This window comes from Aotus nancymaae, unplaced genomic scaffold (genome assembly GCF_030222135.1).
Source record: "Aotus nancymaae isolate 86718 unplaced genomic scaffold, 86718_ANA_hifiasm-v0.15.2.pri h1tg000015l_0, whole genome shotgun sequence".
NCBI classification, from domain to species: domain Eukaryota; kingdom Metazoa; phylum Chordata; class Mammalia; order Primates; family Aotidae; genus Aotus; species Aotus nancymaae.
In genome coordinates, this window is record NW_026988426.1 from 17,879,807 (window position 1) to 17,903,014 (window position 23,208).

Below are 23,208 nucleotides of genomic sequence, written 5' to 3' on the forward strand. Positions count from 1 at the left end.
AGATGAGACTACAAACAGATTCCCTCTCTTGCTCAGCAACATCCTGGCCCATATAGCACAGGGTGCTGGCTCTTCTGGACGACTGTGGGGCTCAGGCAAGAGGAGACATCGAACCGGGCTTCATTTGTCCAGTTCAGCTGCCTGCCATATGGCCAGGGCAAGAAAGGGTTAAACTTCCACTCAGTACACCGGCATAAGAGGAGATGGGGAAGTGAACAGCCAGTTGATCATTTACTCAATCATGCCAGCTTGTTTTTTGTATTTAATACTACATTTTTTTTTTTAAATAAAGACGGGGTTTCACTATGTTGGTCAGGGTGGTCTTGAACTCCCGACCTCAGGTGATCCGCCTGCCTTGGTCTCCAAAGTGCTTGGATTACAGGCGTGAGCCACGAAGCCCGGCCATTAATGCTACATTTTCATTTATTTATTTGAGACAGAGTCTTGCTCTATTGCCCAGGCTGGAGTGCAGTGGCACAACCTCCGTTCACTGCAACCTCCACTTCCCAGGTTGAAGTGATTCTCATGCCTCAGCCTCCCGAGTAGCTGGGACTACAGGCCTGCACCACCAGGCCTCGCTAATTTTTGTATTTTTTTTTTTTAGTAGAGACAAGGTTTCACTATGTTGGCCAGGCTGGTCTCCAGTCCTGATCTCGGGTGATCCGACTGCCTGAGCCTCCCAAAGTGCTGGGATTACAGGCGTGAGCCACCACACCCAGCTAATTCCACATTTTTAATTTCTCAAGAAACTCTGTGTCTCTGATTGTTTTATTCACTTTAACATTTTCAAGATGGAACTTTGCTTAGCTTGCTTTCCTCTTTTTCATGACCCCACTTCTCTCAGATCCCTAACACACCTACCTCAAAGTATCCCAGGAAAGAACGCCTGTGCAGCTACTAGCCACAGCCTGTTACAGGTAAGTCCTCAATTCAGCTAACAACAACGATGGCATTACTGTTACTTTTACAAAGTGTTTTCCCTGGCACCTTTTGGAAGTCCTCCCAGGAAAACGGATTCACAGCGCTCCTAATTTTAGGGGCCCTAAGGGGAGCCAGCTACATTTCCAAATGGTGGGGAGGGGTGGAGGGTGGGCGAAACGACGTGGGGAGAGTTGAATAAGGAGGAGACAGATGGTGCATGTGTTGGGGGAAGGGACCAGAGATCCTGGAAAACTTATGTTTCCCAATTCGCAAGAATGTTTCCATTTAACCACTTCTTGCCTGACTCTTGATTCCACACAACAGAAAAGCAAGGAGTTTCAAGATTTGGGACCACCTGTGCCAAGAGCCTGGCTACTCCGGGTGGACAGACAGGAGCATTGTAGGTAGAGGAAGAGCGGGTTTTGGCCCAGCCCCCTAGGTTCTGGGACCCAGGTGAAAGGCGGTCTCTCCTTCTGGCAGGGGCAGCGTAGGGGTGGCCGGCGGCTGGGACTGTCCCACGAGGGGGCGCGTCTCGGGCCCTAGGACCCGCCCTCGTGGCGCTGCGCGCGGGGAGGGGACCCGGGAACCCAGGCGCCCGGCGCTCCGCCTCCCGTTTCCGGGGCAGCGCGGTTACCTGCACCGCCCAAGCCGCACCTGGCGGAGGCAGAAGTCACAAACCTAGCGAGCTCAGAGCGGCGGAGCGGAGAGGAGGGACGGCACCCGGCTGCAGGGAGGAGAGGGAGGCGGCGGCGGCAGCGGCGGCGTGGAGGGCGCAGCGCGCCGCGCGGCGGAGGAGGGCAGACGGCGGCGGCGGCGGCGGCGCTCGGCTCGCTCTGCCCGGCGGGCTGGGCGCGCACCCGGGCCCAAACCGCGCCGCTGCGGGCGCACATGGCAGCGTGAGAGGCCGGCGGCGGGAGGAGCGGGCGGCGCCGGGTCGGGGCAGCAGGGCCGCATGGACAGCGGCGCCACCCCGGCCGGCCCCCACTAGGGCCCCCTGTCCGAGGGCGCCACCCCCCCGATCATGGTGCCTCGGCGGCCGCCCGGACTAAGAGCGGCCGGCTGGAGCCGCTGAGCCCCCGCGGCGGCCGGGAGCTGTATGGGGGAGCGCCGGCCGCGCTCGGGAAGATGCCCCGGCCGGAGCTGCCCCTGCCGGAGGGCTGGGAGGAGGCGCGCGACTTCGACGGCAAGGTCTACTACATAGACCACACGAACCGCACCACCAGCTGGATCGACCCGCGGGACAGGTAGGACCCCGGGACCCTCCTCCGTGCCCTCACACCCCCGCTCGGGCCCCCACCTGCCCCTGGAGCCGCCGGCCGGGACTGGGCGGGGGCGGGGGAGCTCTGCGTGCCTCTGCGCTCTCCTCAGTTCGTCACCCCCTCTCTCCGCAACCTTCTGGAGCGCTGCTCCTACCTCAGTGGACTACTGAGAGGAGGCGCCTGCTGGGGAGCTGGCCCAGGCTGCCCCACCACCATCCCAGATGGAGGACTTAGGCCCCAGCCGGCACCTGCCCGGAGTTTTGACCTTAAGCTCTAGCCCCGCCCGCCCCCTTTAGGAAGAGAGGTCGGATGGGGGCGGGGGTGGGGGAGCGACCTAGCCGGGAGAAGCCAGGTCTTCCCGGGGAGGCTTCCCCCCAGCGTGGGGGTGGGCAGATGGGGATGGGGAAGTGTCCGGTTTGTAGTGGGTGGTCGGGACCGAGGATTCCTTGGAGACTACAGGAGAGAGGGCACTCGGCGCCGAGGAAGGCAGCCTGGGGTGTGCTTTTTGACAGGTGCCTCGGAAGCTCCCGAGAACAGCACTGGAGCAGCCAGGGGGGCCTGGAGCCCGAGGGTGGGGAGGAAGTGAAGAAGCCGGGGGAGGGCAGATGAGGGAGACTGGTTCTCTAGGAATCTAGCAGCAACTTGGAAGCTGTTAGGATGGAGATGGAGGTGAGAGGCCTCTGGGAAAGCTCTGTCCCTTGCCTCTTTCTCCTCCCTTTCTTCCCTGGTACGGGGAGGTGGGGAGGGTGAGGCTCCTCAGCCCTGCACCAGCGGGAACTGACCTTGGTGGGTACCAGGCCGCTGTAGTTTGAGATGATGTGCAGAGGCAGGTGGAGCGTGAGATGGCTCAGTGTGGCTCTTACCTCTCCGGACTTTCTCCTGGTTTCAGCTGGCATTTATTTGCTCACACGCAGCACATACGCATGCATGGATCCTCTCCATGTATGTCCTGGAGTCCCCGGACCACGGTGTTTTTGACATGGTCTGTGGTCAGAGTGTCTTGGGGAATGTGGAGTTTAAACCTTGTCTGTGACCTTGGGGGTCAGGTCCCTGTAAAGCAACCAAGGTGAATTTCTTGGACTCTTCATCTTGTGTGGTTGGGATGGGGGTGTCACAGAAGTGTAGCAAGATGTGGGTTAACAAAAGAAAAGAAGCAGAAAGAAAATAAGAGTTGAGATTCCCAGAAGTTTCTGGGAGCACTTGCGTTCATTCATTCATTCAGCACTTCCTGGATGTCTCCTCTACACTTAGCACCATGCTGAATGTCTTACGAATGTAATCTGGAAGAGAAATATTTAATGCTAGAGAGCATCTCTTAGGCAAGCTGCTTCAGCCTCTGAGCCTCAGTTTCCCTGTTTGTCAGATGAGTGGTTTGCTTGGAAGGGAATATTGGGACGCCTAAAAGTTGGAAGGGACATAGAGCCCAACTCCCATTTGAAACATAAGAGAAAATGTGAAGCCCAGAGGTGTGATTTGCTCAAGTATTTTGATTTTTCTGCCATTCTGCATACCAGTTCTTCACCAGTTCTGAAGTTCTAACCTTCAAACTTGTCATCCTGACATACTGCTTCCCACCCCTACTCAGGTCAGTTGGCGGCTTTGTTACTGTGTTGGTGAACTTGGCAGCGCCTTTTCTCTTGTTCTTTTCTCCGAACAGCCACAAGTTCAAGTGTATGTGACCTGCCCCAGTTTAGGTCCCTGCAGCTTACTGAGGCCCGTGTGCTGCTAGCAGGTGGACGTCCTGTTGGAGGGAAAGGAGCTGCCCCGCCAACACTGATAATCATGCATCTGGGCACTTCTAATACAGCAATAGGAAGCTTCTCTCGAACAACAGTAATTCTTTACCCTTGCAAAAGGGCAAGCAAGTAGCTTCTATGAAGAACTGATGGGCTAGAGCACAATCTCCCAAATTTTAGTGTTATATGGACCACCTCCATTATTTTTTTTGCTATATCCACCTGTGCTATTGCTTACTCACTACTTGACTTTAGATCAACTCACTTTAAAAATTTTTGTACCATTTTCACAAATGGGAAACTAGTTATATCTATTGTAATAAAAGGGAAACAAAAAAGACAGGGGAAAAAACCCCAGTGTTAGTATATATCAGCTAGGTACTATGGCCGGCCTGAGGCCCCAGCGCCTGGCCTGCCCAGCCTTTGTTTTTAGGCAGATTGGAAAGCTGTGGAGAGGCAGCAGAAACATAGTGGCACTTAGGTGAGCAGTTTACCTTCTTCATCTTGTGTCACTGGTTTTTGTTGTTGTTGTTGTTTGTTTCTTTGTTTGTTTGTTTTGGAGATGGGGGTCTTGCTTTGTCGCCCAGGCTAGAGTGCAGTGGTGTGATCTTTTTGGCTCACTGCAACCTCTGCCTCCTGGATTCAAGCGATTCTCCTGCCTCAGCCTCCCCAGTAGCTGGGACTACAGGCGTACGCTGCCACACCTGGGAAATTTTTTGTATTTTAGTAGAGACAAGGTTTCACTGGGTTGCCCAGGCTGGTCTCGAACTCCTGAGCTCAGGAAATCCACCTGCCTCAGCCTCCCAAAGTACTAGGAATATAGGCGTGAGTCACCATGCCTGTGTCACTGGTTTTTAAGCTTCATCTCTACCTCTTTGTCATCCCACCTGCGCTGGGCTGGTGTTGGGCCCCTGAACTTGGGGTGCTGAGGGGGTCTCAGGTCAACTGTGGGGTCATTATTGTGACCCAGCTTTGTAAGTTTTGGAAAAGAGCTAATTGGAGGATATCCACTTGTGGTTTTCTGGAATTTCCCTCTGGTACACCTCATTTCTGCCTTTTAGTCCTGTCTGTGTGGCCTTGGGCAAATCACTTGACCTCTCTGAGGTTTGAGTACTTGAGGAGTGGGTTGATTAGATGGTCTCCAAGGGCCTGCTAGCTCTTAGATATTATTTCAAACCCTTCTGCCTCTCTTTACCTCTCCAGACTCCTTGAGAGGAGAAGGGGGAACAGGGATGGGCTATGAGAAAAAGGAAGATGAAATTTAACAAAGCTAAAAAGAGCCAAACTTATTTTGGGGGGTGGTGGGTTGGGGAGAAAAAATTCTGCCAAGGTAGTTCTATCCCTGCAATTGATGAATGCTATGACACAAAAAATTGCACTAAAAAAATTCCACTCCTTAAATGTGTGTGTGTGCGCGCATTTGCCTTGATTTTTCCTTACCTGAATCATGGAGATGCCCACCCATTCCCCTGAATTTAAAAGAAGTAAGTCAAATGCTCCTTCAGTCAGAAAAGTGATTTCTTAGCCACCAAGGACAAAATAGCGTCTCTGGTTACCAACCCTAAAGAATGTCTTGGCACATTCCTCCCTCTGGGGCTGAGCTGTTTTGTGTGCTGGCCGGCCAGGAGCTGCTGGGGGTAGGGAATCCAGTTTTCAGCTTCCCCTTTCACCAGGGGGTTGGAAGAGCAGCCAAGCAGCCAGCCTTGCCAACTCTCTCCCCTTCTCACCCAGGGGAAGACTGGGAGGCCGAAATTCCTGAGGATGGTTGTCCCAACAACCAGAGAGGGTCCAGTGGGCAGCATGGGTCCTGCCCACTGGGCCAAAGGCTCTAGCAGCACCACAGGCTTTTCCTGAGTCAAGGCCAGACTGGGAAGGTGACAGGTCCTTCGGGAATCAGGTGCTGTGGATCAGGTCTGAACAGCACCTTGGAGCCATGCTCCTTTTGCGGAGTAACTCCGGGTGCTTTTGGGAGCTCCTAGCAAAGGGGCCAGCGTCCAGTGTATTTCACTTCGTGGTATGCAAAACAAATGCACCGATTGTTCTCGGAGGAAGAATAGATCTTTGGGGCTGGCCCTCCCAGAGAAGGTTCCTGCAGCCTGATTCCTGCTTGTTGTGCGATTTGTATTCAGACAAATCTCGTAGGAACCACCTGGGAATTCTGGGCAGTTTCTGGGTCTGTGTGATAAGTACCAGAGGCCCACCTAGCTGTAGTGGCCTTGCCGAGAGGATTCAGCAACTTCTCTCATAACCTGAGGATCTTTTTTTGCTAACCCTGTTATTTCACAAATAATTTATATGGTAGGAAGTCAGGTCTACAGCAGTCAAAAAGTCATAACCTCTGTCAGGTCACAGACCCTTCTTATGAGACTGATAAAGGTTCAGAACTCTTACTAGAGAAAAGGTTTTTGCACATAATTTCAGGGACCTCCTGGACCCTAGGTTCATAACTCCTGCCATAGATAAGCTTGGAAACTGCTTGCCACCATTGAAAGCTCTCCTGTTTAGCTAGGGAGCAAATAATGATTGGGTATTTACTATATTCAGGCAATCTGCTGAAAGCTTTACATGGGTTATCTCTTTAAATCCTCCTAAAAACCTGGAACTAGGTACAATTATTACCCATCCGAATTACCCCAATGCGCAGGGAGGCTTGGTATAGTCCCTCAACCTTTGTGGAACTGAGATGTGACTATTAGGCAGGCTAACTCCAGAATCCACGTTTCTAACCGCTGCCTCATTTTACTTCCTGCTGAGTTAGCTGCAGAATCAAGACCGCTGCTCCACTGCCTAAGGAATTTAGCCTTGGGAAATGGAGCTAGGACAGGCCTGATTGCACTTACCTGTGACCACTCTGGTGTGGCCAGGTCATGGGCAACTAGAGGGCAAATGTGCATAAGTGAGCTTTTGGCTCCTGGAATCTTGGATTTGCCACTTGCTACCTGAGTTACCTTGGCAAGAGACATATTCTCTCTGAACCTTGGGTTTGTCTTCTAATGAATGAGGGCCTATCAACCATCAAGGGTAGTTATGAGTGTTAAATAAGTGGAGGTAGGTAGGGCAACAAACATTACATCTGACATGCAGGGGACATTCAGGAATGCCAGTTCTTTTAACGTTTACTAGAAAGTACCTGTGAAACACCCACCAGCTTCAAATGGAGGCTGCGGATCTACCCAATTTTGTAGTTGGAGTGGACCTTTCTGTTCGTGAAATCTAGGCTTCTCATTTAACTGATGAAGTTGAGTTGATGTTCAATCTCTGATAAAGAAGAAAAGAAAAAGAAAAGAAAAGAAATTGAGAACCAGAGACAAGTGACTTGCCCATGGTCACACAGAAAATAAATGCCATCCTTGAGTCTAGTAAGAGCTTATTTTCCTCTTTCTCTTACATACATTTTTTACTGAAAATCACATCTATGTTCTTCTCATCAGTGATAATAATTCAGACATATTTTATGTGTATAGCTGCATTATTCTCCATAATCCTTCTTGATTGTATAGACCAGGACATTGGATTCATGATGTGTCACAATCATTTGTGAGTTGTGTCATAGGAATTTGCTATATGTCGATGATTAAAGTTCCAGTGAATGCAAGTGAATTCCTATTTTTTTTTTTTTTTTTTTTTTTTACAAGATAGGGTTTCACCATAATGGCCAGGCTGGTCTTGAACTCCTGACCTCAGGTGATCCACTCACCTCAGCCTCCCAAAGTGCTAGGATTACAGGCGTGAGCCACCGTGCCCGGCCTGTGAATTCCTATTTTTATAATCAATTAAAATGGATTTAGGGTTATTGTTGTCAGTCTAATGTTATTTTCCACCAATTTACATTCCAACAAGCTTTTTTTTTTTTTTTTTTTTTAAGAATGGATTTTGCTCTGTCACCAGGTTGGAGTGCAGTGGTGCAATCTCAGCTCACTTCAACCTCTGCCTCCTGGGTTCAAGCAATTCTCCTGCCTCAGCCTCCTGAGTAACTGGGATTACAGGCATGTGCCATCTCACCCAGCTAATTTTTGTATTTTTATTAGAGACGGGGGTTTCACCATGTTGGCCAGGCTGGTCTCGAACTCTTGACTTCAAGTTATCTGACTGTCTCGGCCTCCCAAAGTGCTAGGATTACAGGTGTGAGCTACCGCACCCTGCCCAACAAGCTTTCTTAAGTGAGGGTTATAACCAGTCTGCCAGGGAAATTACACAGAACCTCTCTATTCCCCATGCTTCTGCTCTTAATGGTCCACTAATACCTGTAGACCTATAATACTAATATGCAAATTAGAGGGCTTTTCATCTCTTTCCAAGGCTTCAGTTTAAGATCTACACATTCCATAGGCATCTACTATGCCTGGGAACATCCTATGTCAATTATTAAGAAAGAAAGGAGGTTTAAAAACACTAGGATAGATAATAAGGAGAAGTAAGAGTTTGGTAACCCAGAGAGGAATAAAATAATAGTCAATACCAACGTCTATTGAGTGTTTACTCTCTGCTGCTCACTGAGGTAAGCATTCTATATTGTGATCTCATTTCATCTTTTCAACAGCCATATAGGGTAAGTACTTGAGATGAGGGAACTGAAACTTAGAAAGGTTAAGTAACTTGCTCAAGATCACCAACAGGTGTTGCATCTGGGACTGGAGCCCACCTAGCTGGATTCTTGTGTCTACACTCACACTAGCTATAGCCTAGTCTGGCTCTGTCTTGGCTTATTAATCCATCTCAGGGTGCCAGAGTGCCCTGTTGAAGGTAGGCTTGAGAGTTACCATTTATTCTTTTGTTTTGTTTGAGACAGAGTCTTGCTCTGTCACCAGGCTGGAGTGCAGTGGTGTGATCTCGGCTTGCTGCAACCTCCACCGCCCGGGTTCAAGCAATTCCCCTGACTCAGCCTTCGTAAGTAGCTGGGACTACAGGCGCACACCATCTGGCTAATTTTTTGTATTTTAGTAGACGTGGGGTTTCACCATGTTGGCCAGGATGGTCTCAATCTCCTGACCTCGTGATCCGCCCTGCCTCAGCCTCCCAAAGTGGTGGGATTACAGGTGCGAGCTACCATGCCCGGCATCATTTATTTTTAAAACCGGTGAACCTGATGTGGATCTCAGGAAGAGACATTGTAAGGAGCCTTAATCAGGGAAGCCAGTGAGATCCTCATGGCAGCTTAGGAGACTGTTTGGTGTAAACCCCACCTTCTGGGAGCAGCTGGCTAACCAGAGCTCTGGGGATGGGAGAAGAGAGATGGAGGCAGAGGGACTCTTTGAAAGATGCAGTGTGTACAGGGAGTTCACAGTCCTTTCCAAGTCACTTGGGTAAATGCTCCCAACAGCCAGGGAATGAGTAGCTGAGGCCGTTCCTCTCTGTCGCCATCCCCCGCCCTCCCGGGGAGAGGGCTTAGCCAAACTGACCCGATTTTCCAATTCCCTGGGGTCCCAGATTGCTGTGAGAAAAACACTGCCCTTTTGAAGGGAAGAGAATCAGGTTGCCTTAGTTACCTGGAAGGTTGGCACGCCAAGTTCAGGTGCATGTAAGGAGAGACAAATCTAGAATAAGTGTGAGTCGGAGGTGGCCACCGTCTTGCTGCACGGTTCCCTCGGTGGCAGAAGCCTTGATCAGGTTTCAGTGGCATTTGCAGGGGATGCCGACTTAATGTCAGGTGGCTGTCTGTGACATGTATCAGGAGCTCTCTCCAGCCACATGTAGTGCTAGGTGATGAGGCTCTGCAGCCTCCAGTACAGCAAGGGGCCCTGGATAAGAGGATTCCACTTCACTTGGAGAAGTGGCCTGGTGACATCCCTATCACCAGCTCCCTGCTATTTGCTGAGGGAAGCACTTCCACTTGGACAGGACTGAGGGCTGGACCTGGACAAAAAAACTCCCATCTTGCCTCTCCCAGCATGGAGAGGGCCAGCCGGCTGCACACCTTTAGGCAGAACAGCGAAAGGCTCAGCTGCTGCTGCCTCAAATCCGTTTCAGAGTGAGATAAAGAAAGAGAAAACTAAGAAACTGGATACAGTGGCATTTTGTTATTAAACCTTCCCCAGCAGGCCATTTAGCCTCTAGCTCCTAAGCAGAAAAAAAAATAATGGGGTGGCCGGAGGAGGGGCAGGCATTCTCTGTTGTGTGGGGAGAATATTCTCTAAAGATGCGGGATGGGGGGAAAAGGGGGTGGAGCAGAGTGGGGAGGAGGGGAAGAAAAAGGACAAGTGTGGTGGGTCACATGGGCATTCTCCCCACCCCCCCTCCTTGCCAATTGCCTTGCTCAATGCTTCTACCCATGACATCTCTCCGTTGGGAAGAAATGGGATCTTTCAGTTTCAAATGTCTGCCAAAGAAAAGGGACGGAGGCTTAAGTTCTCACTCAATGGTCAGCCAGAAAAAAAAAAAAAAATGAAGCTGCATCAAGATTAGGGACACCTTTGTTGGCTTTTTTTTCATCTCTTGCTCCATTCATCACTCTCTGGCAGCGAGGACACCAGGCCAACGGCAGCTGCTGACTTTCCCCAGTCGGCTGCCTGCTGTTCCCCGAGCCTGTGTTGGTAGCGGCCCCCACACTGGCTTCCTCCCCACCCAGTGGCGGTTACTTGTTGGATTGGTCCCTGGGGCAGCCCCTGGGATCCACTGACGGGTAACAGACTTGGAAGGATAGAATGTCAAGATGCAAGCATCAGGTGGCTGCTAGGATGAGATGACCCTGGGACGGCCTTCCAGTCCTACATCTGTTGTGGCTTTTCTTGGAGAATTTCACTGTGTATTCCAGGAATTTCTTACAAGAGCATTGTTTGTATCACTAACAGTGAGAACAATAACTGGCACCTGGTGATAATGGTGGTAAATAATCGTGATTGTCTTTAAAGATCCTTATCCATTGTCACATGCCAAACACTCGCTCATATTTTTCTGGCATTTTGAAAATGGGGAAACTGAGGCTGAGAGACAAGTCAAGTGACAAGCTCATTTTTTCACTATGGAAAAAAATGTGTGTGTGGTTCCATCCAGATATAGGATTGGCATACCACCATTCCCTGTAGTAGATAGGCTCACCATAAAGATCATCAGAGGACAATGAGTCCAATCTGGCTTTACTTTAAAATAGTAAGTGACCTTGAGTTCCTTCTCCGCTGTAAAACAAGGATAAGAGTAGGACCTACCTACCCCTGAGGGTCATGGTGAAGATATGACATCCCACATAAAAAGTCTTAGCACAATGCTTAGTGCACATCAGGCCTTCAATGGGAGCTCCTTCCAGGTAGGCCAGCCTACCCTCCTGTGCATTGGTAATGGTAGAGGAGCTAAAGCCCCTGTTTCTTCCTTGCCAACTCAAGTCTCTTCCTGGTGGGCCGTGGCTCACCCGAGCCACATTGACATTAGAGCTCACAAACCACCTTGGGAGCACTTATTATATGAATCAATAAACTCCCTTCCTCCCCCAGTCTTATCGGAGGCAAGCCCTTCTTTGGAATTTCTGGAGTGAAGCGACTCTTGCCAGTAAGCTGGCACCGGGGCTGTGTGTGAATCGGGGTAATGAATTGCAGTTGTCATGGCAGAGCTAAAAAGGCTGATGCAGGAACTGGAGGTCTCTGGAACTCATTTGTAACTGCTTTGATATCATGTACCCTCACTCAGTCTTCCCTTTTGCACTGTTTGAGAGCAGTTCGAGGACCTGCTGATTTGAGCATGGTGGTGTTGCAGGAAGGGCATTGGTATTTATCATGTCCCACCCAGCGGGGGGGTTGGCCATTCACTCAGCAGGTATTTATGGAGTGCCTACCGTGCTCAGACTTTGTTGCCAGAGCTGAGGAGCAGAGCAAAGTCCCTGCTGCAGTGGGGTGTGCACGTGGGGGATGGAGACTGGGAAATAGATAAAACACATGATGGCTGGGGGTTTGGTGTTCTCTAGAACTCTTTCAGGAAAGTGAAGGGACAGACTTGGTGACATCTGTTGACAGTGGTGGTATGAACCTAGATTTGAAGCTGGGAGACCTTGGGGCCTTCAGTAGGATGTTACCAAGAGCCTGTTGTGGTGAGGTGAGCTAATTGCTGGGATGCAAGGGTGAGACACTATAGTCTCCAACTCAGAATTTACTACAAATTAGTGAGAGGCACAGCTGGTCAAGGACTGTGTAAATATAGTAGAAACACCGGGCTCTCTGAGTCTGTTTTCTTCCTCTTCTGTTTCATCGGGACACATTCAGTCACTTAACAAATATTTATTGGATAGACCAGGCATTTTTTTGGCACTAGGGGTTCAGCAGTGATTAAACCAACAAAAATCCTCATCCTCATGGAGCTTACTTTCAAGAGCAGTGGTTGTCAAACTTGAGGAAACAGATCCACCTGGAGGGCTTGTTAAATAGTTTGAGTCAGTGGAGCTGGGTGCAGCCCAAGAATGTGCATTTCCTGCAGGTCCCCAGGAGATGATGCCGGCTTGATCCAACTAATACACTGACTCACTGACTCCTTATAATAACCTAGGAGAGGGGCTGGGCATGGTAGCTCACGCCTGTAATCCCAGCACTTTGGGATGTTGAGGCGGGTGGATCATCTGAGGTCAGGAGTTCGAGACCAGCCTGACCAACATAGAGAAACTCCGACTCTACTAAAAATACAAAATTAGCCAGGCGTGGTGGGGCATGCCTGTAATCCCAGCTACTTGGGAGGCTGAGGCAGGAGAATCGCTTGATCCCTGGAGGTGGAGGTTGTAGTGAGCCAAGATCACGCCATTGCACTCCAGCCTGGATGAGAAAGTGAGACTCCAGCTCAGAAAAAAGAAAAAGAAACCTAGGAGGTGGTACTCAATTATTGCTGTGGGCTAAGGAAAATGGTCTCATGAGCCAACACGGTCTACCTGCATCACTGTGATTGTGAGGAGCATATATCATTGTTCTTCTCTTTTGCTGATCAGAGCCTGAGCAGTAGCAAAATCCTGTGTGTTTTTCTTGTCCATTAAGAAATAAGGCACAAGAGGCCGGGTGTGACAGCTCACAATTGTAATCCCAGCACTTTGGGAGTCTGAGGCAGGAGGATGGCTTGAGCCCAGGAGTTCCAGACCAGCTTGGGCAAGAAAGTGAGATCCCCATCTCTACAAACATTCAAAACATGAGCTGGGTGTGGTGGTACACACCTGTGATTCCAGCTACACCAGAGGCTAAGGTGGGAGGATCGCTTGATCCCAGGAGGCCAAGGCTGCAGTGAGTGTTTACATCATTGCACCCCAGCTTGGGTAACAGAGTGAGACCCTATCTCAAAAAGAAAGCAGGCAAGCACTGGGAAGCAGCCTGTCTAAGGGGATTCCAGAAGACTGAAGGGATTTCTCTTTTATTAGAATGCATAGAATTTGTATTTTTGCTGGACATGGTGGCTCATGCCTGTAATCCCAGCACTTTGGGAGAGGTGGGTGGATCACCTGAGGTCAGGAGTTCGAGACCAGCCTGACCAATATGGTGAAACCCCATCTTTAAAAAAAAAAAAAAAAGAATTTGTATTTTCATGGCCAAGACAGAATCAGAGGAAACTGCGCTCCCTGTCTCTCAGTGGAACTGAACCAGGACTCCCCTGCGCTGAGCTGAGCTGTTTGCGAGAGGAAGGGTCCCTGGGCTCCTTCACACCAGGGAACTTGCCCGATTTCAACTCCAGGAAGTGCAGAGAGGTGGTTTTGGGGAAGAGTAAATCCTTCCTCTCTTGGAATCCTCACTAAAGCCCTCTAGGGAGGCCTTATCCACGGCTATTCCCCTTGATCATTGCTTCAGTTTTACATACCTTTGCTACTTGCTGGTTCTGTGACCTTGGTCAAAGTTACTTATATCTTTTTGAGCCTTCATTTCTTCCTTGGCAAAATGAGAATAAATTAGAAGCCATCTCCTGGACTTAGTAACTATCACATTAGACATCTCTCATTATATTCAAGTTCCACTGACCGGGCAGTTCTAACTGCAAACTGCAGCCATTACAGTCCCCCTAATATATTTGATAACTTTCTCTGTCATTATATAGTTACTGCTGAATTCATTTATTTGGAGGACCAGACTTTTTGGACATAAACCACTTCTTGTTTTTCTCTGAGAAAAATGTCCCCTAGAAAAACTGGTCGTGCCTAAGAAGATAGACTTCTTCCCAGTAGACAATGACTTTTGCTGGACAGGAATATTAAGAGGTGTCTTAATAGCTCAAGGAGTTTGAAAAACAATTTAAGTTGTTTATTTCTATTGCTGATATAAAACAAATATTTACCAGCAGCCAATGGAGGACTTTGGGGTTTTCTTCAACCTCTTCGCAGGACACCAGGCCCTCCAAGGTTTTTGCCCTCATACAATGGTTCTTTAGTGTGATTCCAGACCAGTATATCAGGTTTGCCTGAGAATCTGTTACAACCACACATTCTCACTGGGTGGGGTGGCTCACGCCTGTAATCGCAGCACTTTGGGAGGCCAAGGTGGGTGGATCGTGAGGTCAGGAGTTCGAGACCAGCCTGACTAACATGGTGAAACCTCGTCTCTACTAAAAATACAAAAATTAGCTGGGGATGGTGACACGCGCCTGTAATCCCAGCTACTCAGGAGGCTGAGACAGGAGAATCGCTTGATCCTGGGAGCCCCAGATGCAGAGGCTGCAGTGAGCAACCACTGTACTTCAGCCTAGGCAATAGAGCATAACTCTGTCTCAAAAAAAAAAAAAAAAAAAAAGTAAAAGAAAAAGAAACACACATTCTCATGTCCCACATCAGACCGACTAAATCAGAAACTCTGGGGATACAGCCCAACAATCTGTGTTTTCATGAGCTCTCTGGGTAACTCTGCTGCCCACTCAAATCTATAAACTACTGGCTAAGTGTTTACACTCAGAAAGACCTGAGATATTTTGTTAGTGGTTGAATGGCAGACACTGTCCAGGATTGCAGAACCTTCTGAGCACAGGTGTATACAGCCAGTTGAAATGAGCTTAATTAGCTTATGAACTTTTTTTTTTTTGAGATAGAGTCTCACTCTGTCATCCAGGCTGGAGTGCGATGGCACAATCTCAGCTCACTGCAACCTCTGCCGCCCGGGGTTCAAGTGACTCTCCTGCCTCAGCCTCCCAAGTAGCTGGGATTACAGGTTTGTGCCACCATGCCCGGCTGATTTTTTTATTTTTTATTTTTTAGTAGAGATAGTGTTTCTCCATATAGGCCAGGCTAGTCTCAAACTCCTGACCTCAGGTGATCTGCCCGCCTCGGCCTCCTAAAGTGCTGGGATTATAGGAGTGAACCACTGTAACCAGCCAATTTAGGAACATTTTTAATATCATTCCCAAACACTTACTGGCCACTCTGAACCTCGACACTCCCTTCTCCAGGCCCTCACCATTGCCTCACATCTTCTTGGCATTAAGATTCACCTTACAAACACCTTTAGAAACACCTTCCCCACCTCCCCAGCCCGGGCTCCATAGCATCCTGTCCTATTATAGAACGGCATGATTTCCTGCATCTTTTCCATTCTTGGTTAATGGGTAGCTCAGTGGCTGGCATGCAGTAGGAGCACACTCAGCCAGGGTTGGATGCTCCCCAGTCTGAGTTTGGGATTCTGTTTCTGGCCCTTCCTCTTAGCAGCAAATCACTCAACCTTCCTAAGCCCTGGTCTCTGTAGCTCTACAATGGAAGAATAAGAAGCCTTGATCTCCTTTCTCCAAGGAGATGAGGAGGTGTCTTTGGAGCTAGGGGAACAAAAGGAACAGTGGTTCCCAACTGCTGCTACATATTAGACTCATCAGATCACTGGAGGGGACAGCTAAAAATACCCATGCCTGGCCCACCCCCAAAGATTCTGGTTTACTTGGTCTGTGGTATGCCCAGGGCATGGAATTCCTAGAAAGTCCCTAGTTGATTCTAGGTTGCAGCCAGATTGGAGAAGCATAGCTGTAGGTAAATATCTGCCTTCCTTACAAACATTTGTAGAGTATGAATGAGATTAAATGAAAGTGCATTGTAAAGGGGACAAGTGCCATAGGAACATCAGATATTTTAAAACCTAATATTTATACAGTTTTACTTGGAAAAATTGAGATGATTCAGGAAGTATTTAAAAAATAGTTATAGGAGGTGGAGAAGTAAATACCTGGGGATGGCCAGGTGAGGTGGTTCACGCCTGTAATCCCAACATATTGGGAGGCCGAGGCAGGCGGATCACCTGAGGTCAGGAGCTTGAGACCAGCCTGGCCAACATGGCGAAACCCCATCTCTACTGAAAATACAAAACTAGCCAGGCATAGTGATGCACGCCTGTAGTCCCAGTTACTTTGGGAGGCTGAGGCAGGAAAATCGCTTGAACAGGAGGCAGAGGTTGCAGTGAACCGAGATCACACCATTGCACTCCAGCTTGGGCTACAAAGCAAGACTCCATCTTAAAAAATAAATAGTCAGGGCAAAGTGGCTCATGCCTGTAATTCTAGCACTTTGGGAGGCCGAGGCAGGCAGATCACGAGGTCAAGAGATTGAGACCATCCTGGTCAACATAGTGAAACCCTGTCTCTACTAAAAATACAAAAATTAGCTTGGCATGGTGGCACACGCCTGTAGTCCCAGATACTCAGGAGGCTGAGGTGGAGAATGGCTTGAACCCGGCAGGCGGAGGTTGCAGTGAGCCAAGATAACACACTGCATTCCAGCCTGGGTGACAGAGCGAGACTCCTTCTCAAAAAATAAAAATAAACAAATATTTAGGAGAATGTCAGTTACCTTGTTATTTGGTAATTTCCCCTCTTCTATGCCTACTTGTTATTTCTTTCTTGATAGGTGAAGAATCAAAGATATTTGGGCTCCTTTTTGCCATAATGTGAAAATCTTCAACTCCCACTGCTGCAGTAATGCTTTCAAAATAAATTGATCTAAGCTGCTTTGTTTTCTTTTTCTTTCTTTTTTTTTTTTTTTTTTGTTGTTGTTGTTTAGAGACGGGATCTCGCAGTGTTGCCCAGGCTGGAGTGCAGTGGCTATTCATAGGCACAGTCCCACTACTGATCAGCGGGAGTTTTGACCTGTTCTGTTTCCAACCTGGGCCAGTTCGCCCCTCCTTAGGCAACCGTCCCCCGCTCCCAGGAGGTCACCATATTGATGCTGAACTTAGTGCAGACACCTGATCGCACTACAGCCCAGAACTCCTGGGCTCAAGCGAACCTCCCGCCTCAGCCTCCCAAGTAGCTGGGACTACAGGCACATGCCACCGCACCTGGTGCTGCTTTATTTTCTTTTTATTTATTTGTTTTTGAGACAGAGTCTTGCTCTGTGGCCCAGGCTGGAGTGCAGTGGTGTGATCTTGGCTCATTGCAACCTCTGCCTCCCAGGTTCAAGTAATTTTCTTGCCTCAGCCTCCTGAGTCGCTGGGATTATAGGCGTGTACCACCATGCCCAGCTAATTTTTGTATTCTTTTTTTTTTTTTTTTTTTTTTTTGAGACGGAGTTTTGCTCTTGTTACCCAAGCTGGAGTGCAATGGCACTATCTCAGCTCACCGCAACCTCCGCCTCCTGGGTTCAAGCAATTCTCCTGCCTCAGCCTCCTGAGTAGCTGGGATTACAGGCATACGCCACCATGCCCAGCTAATTTTTTGTAGTTTTAGTAGAGACGGGGTTTCACCATGTTGACCAGGATGGTCTCGATCTCTTGACCTCGTGATCCACCCGCCTCGGCCTCCCAAAGTGCTGGGATTACAGGCGTGAGCCACTGCGCCCGGCCTGTATTCTTAAGAGAGATAGGGTTTTGCCATGTTGGCCAGGCTGGTCTCGAACTCCTGACCTCGGGTAATCCATCCATCTCAGCCTCCCAAAGAGCTGAGATTACAGGCATGAGCTACCATGCCCAGTGGGCTAAGCTACTTTAGAGTTGTAAGACTGGGGGCTAGGCCTTCCTTTCATTTGCTGAACCTGGTTTGGATTTCATGCACATAACCTGCATCTTCGAGACTCCAAGAAAAATCCCTGTGGACGCTGCCACCATATAGATCGAAACCTGTGGACAGGAACTAATAATTGCTAACATTTATTTTATTATTTATTTATTTTGAGATGGAGTCTCTGTCACCAGGCTAGAGTGTGTGCCAGGATTATAGATGCGTGCCACCACGCCCAGCTAATTTTTTTTTTTGTATTTTTGGTAGAAACCGGTATCATCATGTTGGTCAGGCTGCTCTCAAACTCCTGACCTCATGATCCGCCCGCCCCAGCTTCCCAAAGTGCTAGGATTACAGGCATGAGGCATTGCACCCGCCCCAATTGCTAACATTTATTAAGACTATAGATTATGCCAAGCTCTGGGCTGTGTGCTTTGAACACATCCCCCCGTTCAAAGTCTATTTAAGTCTCATAGTAACCCTCTGAGGTAAGAATTGTTACCATCTCCAATCTGCAGATGAGGAAACTGAATCTTAGAAAGTTGGAAACTTGCCCACGGTTGCCTAGCTAATATGTGGCAGAACTGACATGCAAACCCACTCTGTCTGCCCCTACAGATGCATGTAGGTCAGGCCAGGATGTCAAGGAGAGGAACACCGAATTAGTCCTGGTAATTTAGAGCTTCTTTCACTGCTGTGATTCCATCATTGGCACTTTCTTGCAGTTTCCAGGGTCTGTCTTTGTTTGGTCTTTGCTTGTTCTACTCTTATTTTAGCAGATATCCCTCTCTCAGCAGACAAGTGAGTGAGCTCTTTTTCTGAGTACCTTTGGTTTTTCAAAATCCCTCCAAGAGGCCAGGCATGGTGGCTCACACCTGTAATCCCAGCATTTTGGGAGGCTGAGGCAGGTAGATCACCTGAGGTCTGGAGTTCAAGATTAGCCTGACCAACATGGAGAAACCCCATCTCTACTAATAATACAAAAATTAGCTGGGCATGGTGGCGCATGCCTGTGATCCCAGCTACTTGGGAGGCTGAGGTAGGAAAATCGATCGAACACAGGAGGCAGAGGTTGTGGTGAGCCGAGATGGTGCCGTTGCACTCCAGCCTGGGCAACAAAAGCGAAATTTCATCTAAAAAAAAAAAAAGGGTATTTCCTTGACCAAATACCCCCAATTGTGGTGGTGATCAACATCATTGTTTTCACCCTTCTTATGGACTGTTCTGCTCAAGGGATCAGCATCTGCTTGTTTGGTATGAAAGGCTTCCTTGGAACCAAGTTGGCCTTTGAGTGTTTGGTGCCTGATGGCTCATGGGCTTGGTCTGCAGCATTCTTGCTTACCCAGTGGAACATCCTTCAAAATGTGTGTTTAGGGTTCACTAGACGTCAAGTGGGTCTTCAGGCTGAGCCTCGCGAGCAGGAAGCGGCTTTAGCCATGCATGGGTTACCTTCCACTTCTGCTGCACATTGGTTAAAACTGAAACCAAAGAACGCCGTCTCTTCTTTGAGAACTGTGCTAGGAAAAGGCACAGCAGTGAATGAAGATTGCATCACCCTATGTAGAGCTTACAGACAAATAATAAAAACAAGCAAAGTAATTACAGATTAGGAAAATCAGAGGACACCATATTGGAAAATAATGGGCCTTGTCAGTGACTCCAAAGGTCAAAGGATAAAGTTAGAAAGTTCTGTAGTCAGAAAAACTGAGTTTGCTTTTAGCTTTAAATAAAATACATCTATAGTGATCACCCCTCTGCCTCTTCAACTGGGGTTGTCATCATTTTGCTCAGGAGTTCATGGCAGTATATTGGCAACAAGCAATGTTTTTTCTTGACTTGGCAGAGGAGCTCTCAAGGCAGTGTGATCTGTTGGCCACGTGCATCTGAACCTCTAAAGGGAGTGGCTCAAATGCAGGTTCTGAGGCCCCACCCCAGTCAAGAAAACCAGAAATCTCTCTACGTAGAATCCAGACTCCACATTTGTAAAGAGAACCTAAGTGATTTTGATGGAATCTGAAGTTTGAGAACCACTGATCAAGGGAATAAATTTGTGCCAAATTGCATGTCAATGTAGAGAGCCAGCTAGAATCCCTTCAGCCTCCTCCACAACCTAGCCCACTTCTTGGTCCACACCTCAAGACAATCTCTTCCTTTCTTCAGATTTCATGGACTTTCAGTTCTCCAATATGCTCAAGGGCTCCCTCTCCAAGAATAAGGCTTCAATCTGCAAACCTGACCTGGTGCCCCTTTACCTGAAGAACATAGAAGAGTCCCACGCCCACTGCCTCCGCCGTGCCCGTCCATGCCTCAGCACCTCCATCCCTCCTTCTCCCACCCCAGCCTCAGATCAAGGTTCCAGAAGTGTCCCAGGGGTCACGCAGTGGTATCCTCCTTGACCTCCTGTAGCACCTAGCAGTCCTCCTGCCTCCCTTCCTTTTGTAAAGCTCATTCTCATCCAGGGGCGGTTGGGCATTTTACACTCTTCTTTCTCCCTCTTTGCTCTTCCCTAAGATTGTCCTCTGTCCTCAAGCCTTCAACCACCTCCTCTGCCATGAAGCCCGTTTCTGGGTATCTGCTGGACATTTCTTTGTCTAGACAAGCACTGCAAACTACAACAAATCGAAAACTGAATCCAGTCCTGATCTCAACTTTACCTCTTACCTTTTTTTGCCATTACCATGAGAAGGTACCTCTGTAATGATTACAGCATAGGCATGGTTCACATGCTTAAGGTCCAAAGGGTAAGAAGTGGAATGTAGGTCTTCCTCACACCTGGTCCCCATCTACCCAGGCCCCCTCGCTGCGGGCAACCACTGTTTCTAGAAACATCCACCTCCATTCCTCCTTCCCTTATCTAGCTGCCAAGTTCTACCATCCTTTCTTTTTCAGGCTCTGACACCTCATTCCTTTTCTGTTTATTCCTACAGAAGCTTAGTGGAAAATAGACCTTTCTCCCTCTGTCTTAGTAGAAAATAGAGACCTCTCTCTCTGTCTTAGCAGAAAATAGAGTCCTGTCCCTCTTTGCTCTTCTCTAGGGGTGTCCTGTGTCCCCAGGCCCTCAGCCACCTCCTCTGCCATGAAGCCACAGGTGTCCGTTTCTGGGTACCCACTGGACATCCTTTCTGTATTTGGACAAGCACAATGAACTACAACAAACTGAAAATTGAACCTCGTTCTGGTCTTAAACAACTTTGCCTCTTGCCTTTTCTGCCATTACCATGAGAAGGTACCAGCTCAATCTCACACAACCCAGCACTGACCAGCCCTCCCCCTTCCCTGTCCCCCTGGGGTGCTGAGGGACACACTGCTGACCTTCTCAAAGCTGGTCCCACCCTCATCTTCTAAGCATCTCATAATTTGCCTCACTTTCCTCATCTATAAGAATGAGGATGATAGTGTTGACTTTCATCCTATTTTTAAGTGTCTTACGAAGACCTTTCCCATGTTATATTTTTGTATTTGTTAAATTTTAATATAATTTCAAACATATAGGAAAATTTCAAAAATAGTGCAAGAAATTTCCACATACCCTTTACCCAGATTTACCAGTTTTTAATGTGTTGACTATTTACCTTATATTCTCTTATTCTCTCTCTCTGAATATATTATATATAATTATTTGTATATACCATTTGAATTCTCTGTGTGTGTGTATATATATATACACACACACACACACACACACACACACACACACACACCCCATTTCTGTATCTCTGAGTATACATAATGTATTCAGAGATATAGAAATTATACATATGATGTGTATCATTTATAGGTATATGTAAAATATGTATACACAAACACCATTTAAGAGTAAGTTGGAGGTGGGGCACAGAGTGGCTCATGCCTATAAATCCAGCACTTTGGGAGGCCAAGGTGGGAGGATCGCTTGAGCCCAAGAGTTCAAGACCAGCCTGGGTAACATAGGGAGACCTCCGTCTATACAAAAAAAGAAGAATTAGCCAGGCATAGTAGTGCATGCCTGTGGTTCCATCATCTTGTAGAATGCTGAGGTGGAAGGATCACTTGGACCCAGGGGGTCGAGGCTGCAGTTAGCCATGATCGTGCCACTGTACTCCAGCCTGGGTGACAGAGAGAGACCCTGTCTCAAAAAAAAAAAAAAAAAGCATAACTTAGAGATACTGTTTCTTTTTACTGCTAAATACATTGGTGTGAATTTCCTAAGAAATAAAGTTGTTCTCTCATATAACCACACTACTTCATGCAGTTTTTATAAGGATTAAATTGAATAAATAATGTAAAGCACATTGCAGGTGCCCATCCCCCTTGCAGGTGCCATAATTGGTAGCCATGGTTCCTGAGTTCTCTTCATTGGTCCTCGGCTTCTTGCCTACCTGGGTTGGTGTCAGTTCCCAAGAATGCCCTACACTTTGCCATTCTTCCCGCTGGACCGCAGCTCCCCAGCCCTACCTGTATGCATTGATGCCTCCCTTCCCAGGCAGCAGCTAGCGCCTCCTGCTCAATGAGCAGGAACGGGTCTGCTTCACGTCAGGCGCTTTCTGTTCAAAGGCAACAGAGGCCCATACAAGATGGCTCTAGAAAGAAGCTCACTGGAACCTGAGGCGAGGAGTAGTGGCCCCGCTGCTGGGCAGGTGGGCGCCGTAACAGGGAGGCATGAGGTACCAAGGCAGCAGTATCTCCCCACATGCCCCTCTGTATCTGCCCACCCACGTCATGGTTTTCTCTGCCTCCTAAAATCCTCATTTATGAGTCACTTCTGCCTCTTACTAGCTATATGACCCGGGAGAAGCTGCTTAATCTTTTTGAGCCTGTACCCTTGCTTTGTAAAAATAAGGCTAAGAGTGACAATAGACTGGGAACAGTGGCTCACGCCTGTTATTCCAGCACTTTGGGAGTCTGAGACAGGCCGATCACCTAAGGTCAGGAGTTCAAGACCAGCCTGGCCAACATGGTAAAACTCCGTCTCTACTAAAAATAATATATGAAAAATTAGCTGGGCTGGGCACAGTGGCTCACGCTTGTAATCTCAGCACTTTGGGAGGCTGAGGCAGGTGGATCATGAGGTCAGGAGTTCAAGACCAGCCTGGCCAAGATGGTGAAACCCTGTCTCTACTAAAAATACAAAGAAAAATTAGCCGGGTGTGGTGGCAGGTGCCTGTAATCCCAGCTACTTGGAGGCTGAGAGAATTGCTTGAAGCCGGGAGTGGAGGTTGCAGTGAGCCGAGATCATGCCACTGCTCTCTAGCCTGAGCGACAGATCGAGACCCTGTCTCAAATAAACAAACAAAAAGATAAAAAAATTAGCCAGGCATGATGGCACACGCCTGTAATACCAGCTACTCGGAAGGCTGAGGCAGGAGAATTGCTTGAACCTGGGAGGCAGAGGTTGCAGTGAGCCAAAATTGTGCTACTGCACTCCAGCCTGGGAGACAGAGCGAGACTCCGTCTTAAAAAAAAAA

At 48.4% G+C, this 23,208-nt stretch overlaps 1 protein-coding gene across 3 annotated transcripts in view; it reads left to right on the forward strand.

The window, feature by feature from the left end:
- The first annotated feature begins 2,046 nt into the window (after nt 1–2,046).
- Nucleotides 2,047–23,208, forward strand: part of WWC1 (WW and C2 domain containing 1) — a 182,773-nt gene continuing 161,611 nt past the window's right edge. For all 3 annotated transcript variants that reach the window (XM_021672218.2, XM_021672219.2, XM_021672220.2), the window contains exon 1: nt 2,047–2,165. In XM_021672218.2, coding sequence (XP_021527893.2) covers nt 2,047–2,165 — 119 coding nt within the window. The remainder of the gene's footprint in view (nt 2,166–23,208) is intronic.